The sequence below is a fragment of the Larimichthys crocea genome, unplaced genomic scaffold (genome assembly GCF_000972845.2).
Source record: "Larimichthys crocea isolate SSNF unplaced genomic scaffold, L_crocea_2.0 scaffold269, whole genome shotgun sequence".
NCBI classification, from domain to species: Eukaryota; Metazoa; Chordata; class Actinopteri; family Sciaenidae; genus Larimichthys; species Larimichthys crocea.
Window position 1 is genome coordinate 178,628 of NW_020853550.1, and position 11,731 is coordinate 190,358.

The window sequence follows — 11,731 nt, forward strand, 5'->3', positions numbered from 1 at the left end:
AACATTCAAGCTGAGGCTCCGAATTCAACTTCGCGTTCACACCAGCTCACCTAGGAATACAGGGGGACGAAAGAGCAGATCAAAGTGCAAAGGAGGCAGTAAAGAAAGAGGAGGCGGAAATGAAAGTAAAATGATCAAAAGAAGAAGGAAAAAGTTCAATATGGAAGGAAATAATCAATCAGTGGAAACAAAATTGGAAGAAGCAGGAAAAGGGGAGACATTTATATAAACTACAAGGTGTAGTAGGAGAGGTGGGGTGTTGTGGAGGTAGCAGAGCAGAGCAGGCGACCATGAGCAGAATAAGAATAGTTCACAGTAAACTGAATAACACTCTTAATATAAAAGGAAAACATCCAACTGGTCGGTGTAGCTGTGTAGAGAGAGACAGTGGAACATGTGATGGTTGAATGTCATAAATATGAAAGGGAGAGGGAAGAGATTATGGCAGGCTGCGGAGGACAGGAACAGTGGAGAAGAGTTTCAAAAGTATAATAGAATGTGGGAAATGTAGAGAAGGGAGGAAAATCATAATGGGATATCTTGTGTTAACCGGGATAATTAAATCAATTTAAAAAGAAAATGAAGTAGTAAAGAAGTAAAGTCCAAAAGAGGGCATTATATGCAACAATAAGGATGCTGACTGCGTTAAACATCAAAGAAGAAGAAAGAAGAAGAACTTTGCTTTCACAGTTAGATTTGAGTCTCAATGTGCTGAGGCCCAGAGCTGACTGTCTGAGCTCAGTCATCACACACCGCCGCTGAACACTGAAGCGTTGAAGTGAAAAGGAAAACCTGCAGCTTCTCCTCAAAGACATAATGTCAATATTTGTCCCACAGAATTTTAAGCTCTCTTTCCACATCTATTGATGTGCCTTCTATGTCAGTATTGTATAGGACAAACATTAACATAGAAACTGAATTGATAGATCATCTTTTTTTTTTACAGTGTAGAATTGTGTGTAGGTCAAAGCAGCCTTGGTAAGATGGTGGCGGCTCAGAAAGGAGCCTCCTGAATGTAACACATGGTTAGACAGGTTGTGGCCCATAGGTCAGATCACACAGATTATCCACCTGTCTGTCATCGAAGTTTGAAATGTATGCTTTAAAGTAAATTGACTAGGCTAACGAGGGCCTTACATTGAAGTGCTAAATCTTAGAATCGCCTGCTAAAGAAGTGGTCTGATACTGAGCACTCTCTGGTGAATGATACACTTTGTTACTGACTGACCAAAGCAATGGCTGTTCATGGGGGAGAACATGGTTATTCTTACAATCTTTATAGTTCCCATTTCTGAAGGGTAACATAGTTTAACAAATACAATAGAAATGGTTAAATCAATACATATTGTTTGAATTTGTTATTTCAAACTGAATATTTAAAAAAAAAAGAAGACATCAATCAGGAAAAGTCCTGACGATGTCCAATAGGGGGCGCTCAAACATTGTGGTCATCTTTCAGCAAGTGCCCTAAAGACTAGTGGAACATGCTCTATGCTTATCCACATAATATACTTAGAATATTGTAACATACAGGGATAATATCTGATCTATTTAGCTACTCTAAATCACACATTGTGGTATGGAGTACAAATGTAGAACAGCCGTACAAAATATGAACAAACAAACAGATCTTTAGCACAAACTAAGTCTTATAAAAAGAGGCAGAACGTTACTGAAAAAAGCACATGCTGTCTGCAATAATGATATAAGTTTAAACACAGACCAATGATTTCCAAAATATGTTTTTGCATACATGCGGAATTTCAGATGCAACCTGTCTGAGATGTTTGTCTTCTCAAATCTCCATACTGCACATCTATACAACATAACTGAGATCACAAGACCTATCAAAGGGCTCCAACCTAAGACGTGTTTAAGGACTTACTTTAACATAATGATGTTTTCTTTTACTTCTCTTGTACACTTCCAGTCAGAGTTTTCCATAAATGAGTTTTTGCCGACATACTTTTTTAAAAATAGGGTTTGTTTGTTTTTTAATGATGAAGAAAATCAAGTTAAATTTGATTAATTGTCATAACAGTGCCACATCATTTTGAAGACAGTTCTTGCATTACCACATAATGTTGAGGCCCCTATTCCTATTCCTAATTAAAGTTGATTTTAATTAAAAGTAGTCCCATTAACTGACACAAAGAAAATCTAGGGACAGGTAGCATTTCTGGAAGGGACACACACCAAAAGCACAGTGGGAAGCACTTTCGATTACGAAACCAACCTGGCCATGTGTATGAATACATTAACAGCCTGAACTAAACTTGAACTTGAAGTCTTATCTCACCTTCATGGCAACGACAAGTCATTATCAGATGAGTGACGTGTTAAATGGCAGCAGTCTCCTTCTGGCATCGTCCTATGGGAAACAAAGTTCAGGTGTCACTGTGGTGTTGTGCTTGGAGCGGGACTCTGCACCACACAGCAGGCAGGACGAGGAGGTTGTTGGGGGCAGCAGGTTTCTGTCAGCGAGACTATTCATTGTGCTCTTTGGGCCCTTGATTGAGGATATCCTCTAAACAATTGCTCTGGGTGTTGAAACTGGTTCAAAGTTTTCAGACATATACCAGACGATGCCTCCCTTCCATCTCCCAGTCACAAGATGCTCTGAGCAATGAACAATTGCATTCATGGCTTTTTAAAATACAGATCCACAGGCTTCCTTATACCTAGGAGAGATTTTTCCCATGCAGTGTCACAACTTAATAAATGTCGCTTTGTGTGTGTGTTTTTCTGACTCGAGGGGACATTTATCTCCTAAACATCTCGGGCCAAACACAGGCTACCTGTGATTGCTCTGCAGCAAAATCTGGGGTTGAAGGGAAGTTCACAGAGCAGTTAAATTAGATCTTGGAAAAAAATGAAGTGAGAATATTCTGCCCCTCTGAAGTATCAGCTTTATTGTTTAAAAAAGGGTTCAAGTTAATAATACTCATAGAGCACATGTTGAATCAAATGACAGTGTAAAATGTATTCAGCACACTTTTAGAAGTAAAGTATTTCACTGAGCAAAGATAAAATGAAGGAAACATAATGCTTCAGCTAATAAAGCTTCTGGGGTCGTTGTAGATGTCAAGCTGCTGCGGAAGTCAGCTTCTTTCCTCTTTCAGAGCAGTTTGTGAAGACATATTGTAGTATTATTATGACAGGGGGAGAAATCAGTCCTCAGATTAGTCACCTTTCACCTCTGCATTAAGGACCGCCGCCCTAAGACTGAGGTAGCACACAGGAGTGGGAGCCAAGCAGAGAGCAATCAGAGCCTGGCCCCGGTGGACTGATATTGTCTGTACTAATGTCTCAGGTCATTCCACCACTTCCTCCCACTGCACGTTGGGAGGGAAACAATAGTCCCGAGAGCGTCCGTCAACACCATCGCCCATACAAAACACACGCCCACATACACACATACACACTCATCCGCTCTGTTAGACCGATATGTCAGTGTGATATTGGCCTTACCGGACATCAGCAGGCAGTGTTGTCCTCCTCTGATATACAGTAATGCAGGTCCTTTTTACCATGACTTGTAATTACATATTGAGTAATTAACATTGAGTTTGCTTTTGGTTGATGATCTAAACTCAGGTTTACAACCTAAAAGAAGCACTATGTTTCACCACAGTCATGAAGTGTCAGTCAGCTTATTTGAACTTATAGGAGCAGTGTGTAGGATTTCATGGCATATAGAATTAAGACTGCAATTTGCAACAAACTGAAAGCCCTTGACTTAACCGAGGACTAAGATACTGTAGGAACGTGGCAGTTCAACATAGTGGACTCCCAAGGCTCATTCTAAGGTAACAAATACATAATGAGTCTTATTCCAGGTGATCATACGCCAATGAAAACATAGTTATCAAAATTATATTCCATTTCTGCCACATTCTGTACAGCCCCCTACATCTGACACACTGGACCTTTAATGTCCACAAGATGCAGACTCTGAGAACTTCTAACATTCTTCTTGAAGATTTATATTTTTTGTTCACAAGACGTTACAGTCAAACCAAAATGCACCTTCTTAGTAACCTGGTAGCCTCAAAAGGCTACAGTTTTAGTACAGCATGTAAAATACTAATCCAATAATCCGGTAATCTTAAAGCAAGCCTCATTACAGTTTATCTTTTGAAGACAGCCAACCAGTTTCCGATCTGACAGAAATCTATCTGATGGTCTGCCAGACCAATCAGCATCCTGTGATGAAACTACTTGCACCTACACCATCAGCTACTAACATGGTTTAACTCCAGGTGTGTGTGACAACATGTGTGAGAAGGTACTGTCTGCTCGAGAGGTTAGCCTGGATGCGGTTAGCATCAGTCATATGAGAACTGGAGAGTATTTCTTCACTGAAAGAAGAGCAAAGAACGACACTGAAGGATTTTTTGTTGTTGGAAAAAATGTTTTTGCTCTTTTCCTGATTGATTTTGTTACATACTTATGTGGTTTGTTGATCTGATTAGGTAATCTGATTGCCTGGCCTGTCCAAAAACAACTTCTCAGATGGTTCAGATGTCCTGTAGCAGGCTCTTGTTTTGTAGAATGTCATTCTTACAAACAAACCTGTTGAAAGTAATGCCTTGTGCAAGTATACCGCAACCTCAGAAGACATGCATTAGTATCGGCCTTCAAATAATCTCATCAGTCGAAGTCTGTGCACAAGTACACACACACACAGACAGACACACACACACTACTGTGTCTGGCCCAGTTAATGCCTGTTTGGCTGCTGCAGAGGATTGGGTTGCTCCCTTCACTCCCACTCCACCCATCAATGGAAAACAATCATAAAAATCGGAAGCGGTCCATCCAAGGCCGCTGTCCCATGAAAGGGTCCGCAGTGCATGTCTGATGGCGATTACCTCCTCTGACAGAGTTGAACAAGAGGCATTGAGGGGGTGGAAGGTGCCTGTCCTGTCAAACAGTTGAGCTACAGCACCATAAGGGTCTGTTTAGGGCTAAGTGCGGTGGAGGGGAACTGTATTGCAATCTTAGCCTTTCCTATTTGCCCCTTGGTATCCTCCACTAATGCTTACCAGATGGGCCTGAAGATCGGGAAGGCGCCGCTGAAGGTTTTGACAGATTAATTTATGTTCAGATGGAACTTTATACTGTCCTGTACAGGGATATCACTAACTTTAATAAGAAACCACAGCAGTAAGAGGCGATTGCTCCATACTTTCCTTTATACCTCTGGTGTATAGAAAGGATTCCAATAACTGTAAAAAATTTCCCCTCTATTATTTCTATGTCTATATCTATCTATCTCACTTTTTACCATATTTTCAGTCAAAGATACTTTGCACCTTATCACCTTGGTAAGTAATTATGTCTATTTTTTCAGTGATTGAGTCATTTGAGTTAAGCATGTTTCTTCTTTCTTTATGGTTGTCATCACATCACAAGTCAGTGCAATACAATCTGCATGTACTCTTTTCAATATATGTGACATCCACAAATTGCTGTCAGTGTATTTAGATCTCATGTATGTCATATTTTCTTACAATGCGACCTGTATTTACTTTTCTTAAAGAATATGCTGTGTTTAATGAGATCTGCACTCTGGGTGTCGTTTAGCTCAGTTGGTAGAGCAGCTGCTCCATGTGTGAAGGCTCAGTCCTTGCTGCGGAAGCCCAGGGTTCAAATCTGACCTGTGGCTCTTTCCTGCATGTCATTCCCCATCTCTCTCTCTCCAAATCAGAGCTGAAGAGTGAGTCCTGTCCTATCAAAATAAAGCTTGAAAAGGCCAAAAAATAGATCTACACTCAGTGAATTCTCTGTAAAATCTCAGTCACAATAATGACACTAAATAATAATAACTAAACGACTCAGAGTTTTGTTCAGCCACACTTTCCCACCCAGGAATTAAAATAAGCATCAGCTGAGCACAGTGAGCCATCTGGGCCTCGACTGATGACAAAGCTGGCACTGACCCAGGGCCCCAGGCCCCACAGGGAGGGCCTCTGCAGGGTTGAGCACTCAGGCCTTTTCCTTCCTGTTCCTGTATGACATCTTCCTGCTTTGGGGCGGGGGTGCTGGGGGTGCTGGGGGCCTCTGGGAACTATTGAGCTGGGCTCTGCCGGGCCCTCGGAGCTGCAGGATAAGCTCACACAGCAGCTTCTAATTAGGCTTTAGCACTGACAGGTGGAGAGAAACTGGAGGGTTGGGATGTTTTATGCAAGTGTGCAGTTATTTGTGCCGCCCCAGAGGACTGCGAATGCAATAACTTTCTTCCAGAGGGATGTACCTTCAAATATTACTTCAGGGCTGATTTAAAGGATTCAGTTCGTGTTGTCAACTGTTCAAAACTGCAGTAAATCTTATGGTTGGCTGTGACTTGGGTGTTGCGCCTCACAATGTGATAATGAGTATTCTTTTGAGTGTCATTAGTTATGACTAAATACAGAGGCCATTGATAAAGTGTTGTAGTGCACACAGATGTGCTGTTTCTGTTATTCAGTGAAAGCACAGCTTCTATATATAAATGCATGCATTAGGTATAGCGAAAGGACTTTGATTAATATACTGTGCATGTTGCAGTGGTAGAAAAAAGACAGAATCTTAAATCCGGTGCTACACCTTCTTCTTAGAGTAAAAACCCTAGAACTGTAGATGTAACTGTATATGTCAGGGATCATAAAAGTTTGGCATGTTCTGCCTATTTAACATAAATCTTCTTTACTTAAAGGAGGTGTTCGACATTTAGGGAAATGCACTTCTTCACTTTCTTGCTGAGAGTTCAAGGTCAACACTGATTCACATCTGCACTGTAAAGCTAGAGTCAGCAGCTGGTTAGCTTAGCTTAGCAAAAAGACTGGAAACAGGGGAACAGTCTGCACTGCATACTCCAAAAACTTTTTTACCCTTAGATTTTGTATGTATTAAACAAATAAGCTATAACATGTTAATTAGCAAGACATAGGCCCCTGTTTCCAGCCACATAGCTTCATATTTATTCATATTAAATAAAGATTTAAATCAGTGAAGTGAATTTCCCAAAATGTCAAACTATTCCATTCCAACATTTCTTTGTCTTTCCGTCAACTTCAGCAGTGTTTTACATTTTTCAGTTCATTTCACTATGAAAATCAACTTGCAGTCTTCAAACTTACTCGAGTGGGATAATCCATCATTGTGGACGTCTTGTCTTCTTCTATTCTCGCTACATTGTGTGATTGTTGCAAGGTAATGCGCTGCAGATTTTTCAAATCAATCTGCTGGCGTTCACCCTTTAAGCACTTCCTCCAAACACTTTTTTGTTACTCCAATTAAAAAGCTGGATTCGTATCTGTCTCTGCGCGTACACTGATTCTCACACGTCACACACTGCTGCTTTCTTCCTGTGATCTATAACATTAATTCCTCAGCAGCTGTGTTTGTCTGGACACAGGGTGCTAGGTGATATTAGCTGTGACTGATCAACACCACATGTGGATCCCAACCCAAGAGATTTACTACCAGAGCAGAGTCATGCCAAAGATCAGCACTCAGATTTCTGTATTTTCCTGGATACCGGCTCCAAATGTCCAAAACTTTGAATAGAGTGTTATTTATGAAAACAGAAAAATTAACTTCTCCAGTTTCATCTGGATTCAAGAAAACAACACCAAGTGTTTGATTTGTCAAATGTGAACATGCATGAACTTGTAAATGTATTTTTAAAGAGGTGTTTTTTTTTTAAGCTCCAAAACCAAACTTTAAACTCTGCTCCTTCCTCTCTGTGGTTGATCTTGTTGGCATGGCTCCAGTAATGTGCTACACTCCCTGATGGTCCCCATGAGTAATCATCGGTCACCACAATAGATCCAACAACACTAATTTGTGTCTTTCCTGTTTTGCCTTTACCTTTTCCCAGAGTTGACTCTGATTCATGCCTTCCTAACTGGCGCTCTGCACCTATACCACCCTGACACGGCTCTCTGTGGTCAGATACTGCTGGGATACAACGATTTCAGAGAGAGTCCGCTGAGGAAGAGATTGATTACTTCCTTGGCATTATTCAGATGGAGAAGGTAAACCTTCACTGGAATTCCCCGTGTAGGTTTCCTCCTCTAAACAGTTACAGGCAGAAGATGCCAGTAATGTTAAGTGGGCTGTTCTTCAGGTTCCAGCTGCCCTTAATTTGCCTGAACAACGTTTAGAACTTTTAAACTGATCAGGGAAATGCATTTCTGAAGGGGCTACAGTTGCAGAGACCACGTCACTGATCTACAAACTAAACTTGCATGTGTTAAAGGATCAGTTCACAGATATGAGATAAATTGCAACCCAGCCCTTGCAGTGTCATGTAGATTTTGAGATATCTGGCTCTGAGATTTCTGCTACTGCCCAAATAGCTCTGGACAGACCACAGAAAGCACTGTCAACACTTTTCATGGGGACTGATTCTTCTTTAGCAGTAATTACACAGTGTCCCAGTAATGTGGACAGTATGTGAAAAGTAATATTGCATCAAATCTCAAGAGACAGATAAATAAATGTATAAAACTATCTCTGTGAAAGGTCATTTAAAAAGTAGAGAAACGGTCACTTTCTTCTTTCTTTTTAGCAAACTGGGTGAATACAATACAAAAGAGCCATGTGTATGTAAAAATAAATTTAATTTCAAAGTAGATTACAACATGTCATTAAAAAGCAAACTGAAAAGTGTCCCACAGATAAGTCCTGTTTCACACAACTTGACTTGACAACACCAGCTTAGGCGTCCATCCTCTCACACGTGATTCTTGAAGCTGCTCTGCTGAAGGCAGCGAGTCTGTTTGTGAGCCACACTTCCTGAAATCATCTTAAAGAACAACGCAACCTTCTGTGTCTCGCCAGTCCCTGACCCAATACAGGATGTAAGGGGAGAGGCACCAAAAGCATCTCTGTGTCTCTTATGGATTCGTCTGTTCACCAGTCATGCTGATGCTTTGGCATGATCAGTTCAAATAAATCAGCTGTAATTTCATAAATATTGAAGTAAACAAGTGATTGTTATAAATTTGAATGATGAAGATATTCTTTTATTCACATTTGGATTATGGATTGTGCCTTTAAGTTATAATAGGTGTAAAACATTATTCATACTGAGAGATCCAAAACAGGATATTGTTTACTGTGTGGCCTGTAGATTTCAAACTGCAGTAAACATTTCCTCACTTCCTGTTTGAATCAGAAAATGATGCTTAGAGACTCAGGCCAAGAGAGACTCTGCTCCTGAAAGACAGTTCAACGTGTAGAATCTGACTGCATGTCTGTTTTAACAATCCCCTTTACATGTGTGTCATTAGCGTGAAAAGAACATCACTGTAGATGAGCTTTACTCTCTGTGACATTAGGTAGCACTCTTGCTGGTGACACACAGATGGTTTTGGTGCCAGTGCTCTTATCTGGGTACTGGGTAAAGAGACTGCTAAGCCGAACTCCAGAAGCCAGGGTCATCCTGAATGACTGTTTGTGGTGCTGAGATGCTTCTAGACTCTAGGAATGGTTCGGTGGAGGTCTGCTCTGAAGAGATCCAACCCCACTCCAAGTCAGTTTCATCGTCGACTTATTTGTCTCGCACTGCTTCCGTGCATTTTCACACAGTTTCGTCTGTCTTTTACCTGCAAACACAGAAAGAAATGTCTGTCAACACAAAAAATCACTGTGCACCTACAGATATATGTTGGACTGAAACATAATTTCTAAGATCACATGTTCTGCTGTACTTGAGCATCCTGAGAGAATATAAATAGATTGAGTGCAATTACACATCTGTGTAGAATGGATGAAACACGGTTGGATATCTCCATGCATATCTCCATGCACTGAATGATATGGCACCTATAAATAAACTAAATCCCAACACAGAGATCTGGATGGTGGACCGTGTCCATTTTACTGGGTTGCATGCAGGCTCATTCTAGGCACACAGTATCATATGACCTCCCTCTGCAGAGGAACACACTCATTCCAATGGAACTTTTTCATGTGCTCATGAAACAGTGCAGACATTTACTGTCTATTGAATATAAAAAGGCTACATGTATGTGAAATATATGTCTTATTAGAATTAAGAAACAAAAACTGGCTATTGCACCGTACTGCTACAACAATTCACCAATTCATATTTCAGACAAAATATTTAACTGGCGTTCTGGATACACTGACCTGGCCTTTTTCCTTCATGCTGACCCCATTTATAAATGTTCACCCTCTGTGTTCACTTCTATCCACAGAGGAACACACGTTGTAATGCATCAGTGAATATGTAATTCAAAAATAATATTTTGTCTTTAATGAAAATTCGGCATACAAATTATGTATTTGTCGTCCAACTTGGATCTTTTGCAGGATCTCTGGTGCAGCAGTGACAGGCGGACGAATTGCAAAACTGCATTGCATATATAATAATATTGCATGTAATATTTGCATGGTGAAGTTGAAGTCAATATATGTGATAGTAAATAGTACACTTAATAAATACCACATGTGGTGTGCTTATCAACGAGAAATTCAATTCAATAGCACGTAACATTTAAAGACTTTTGAAATGGAGCTTTGGTTCATACTCGTGACACCTGCCGGTGTTTTTCTGTGTGGCATGTCTCAGTGTTTTACCCCTTTCCGTTGGTTGCTGAGGCAGAATGTGCAGATAGTCCGGGGCTGTTTTCCTTCTCCACTCCCCTTCACCTCCTTGTAGACCGCACTGAGGCACGGCTGGCCGTCCTCCCTCCCGTCCCCGACCACCAGCACGTTTGCCAAGTGCGCGATATAGCTGGACGCCAGGCGCAGCGTCTCGATTTTGGAGAGTTTCCTGTCCACTGGTTCCGTGGGGATGAGTGTCCGCAGCGCCGTGAAGGCCGTGTTGACGTTCTGGGTCCGGTATCTCTCCCTGGCATTTGCAGCGTTCCGCTGCCGCACCACGCCGCCGGACTCCTGCCGGTAACTTTCCCCCGGAGTCCCGCAGCAACCATAACTCTGGTCGGTGCTGCCGTCGCTCTCGCTGCGGTTGCCCTCCTCGTCATCCGAAATCAAGGTCAGGTCAGCGGGATAAGAGAAGGGATGAGTCGACACCGGCCGCAGCATAGTGAAAGCCATGATAGGTGGTTTGACAGGGGAACATTCAATCCCGGATTCTCAAGTAGAAAGCAGCTGCATGCACAGAAGAGCCGTGCGTAAAAGTCGCTGTAACTCCAAGCTTCAGCCAGCAGCAGTCCCCAGTTTGTTTAGACACGTCCCCATAAGGTGGTCCATCCAGTGTGATTGTCTTCATGACAGGGAGGGCTCTTATAGCAGCTACAGTAGCCCCCCAGCTGTAAGCTGAGGGGTGGAGCACATGCAGGGGCTCATCCTCCCAAATGTTTTGGTCCTAAAAGTCTCAGGCAGCAGTTGAGGCGTGGACACAAACAAACATTGAAGATTCACTGTTTAGCCTGAAAGACACTCAAACACATTTATTTCTGCATTACTCGAAGCTCCCATGATGGAACACGGTGACTTTGGGATGATGAGTTTGATGACCTTCATTCTTATGACCTTCAACAGTGGACTGCATGGTTTGGTGACGTTAAGATTCCTGTAAGAGAACATTTACTTAAGAACTGCACTTCAGCCTCATTCTGATGTCAGTATTTCCCATGTATGCCACTGTATTATTATGCTCAACAATTCAGACTAATATTGTACTTTTTACTCCACTATACTTCATATTTGTCGGTCAGAACTGTACTACTGTACTGTACAGAATATTGAG

General features: G+C 41.6%; 1 protein-coding gene across 1 annotated transcript; it reads right to left on the bottom strand.

Annotated features, from left to right (window-relative positions):
- Positions 1–8,595: 8,595 nt before the first annotated feature.
- Positions 8,596–11,275, bottom strand: LOC104930304 (transcription factor 15). The gene is made up of 2 exons (XM_010745054.3): positions 10,597–11,275; positions 8,596–9,599 (listed from the first exon to the last, which is right to left on the bottom strand). Exons 1-2 carry the CDS (start codon positions 11,074–11,076, stop codon positions 9,534–9,536), a joined length of 546 nt encoding a protein of 181 aa, XP_010743356.1. The 5' UTR covers positions 11,077–11,275; the 3' UTR covers positions 8,596–9,533.
- Positions 11,276–11,731: the final 456 nt, after the last annotated feature.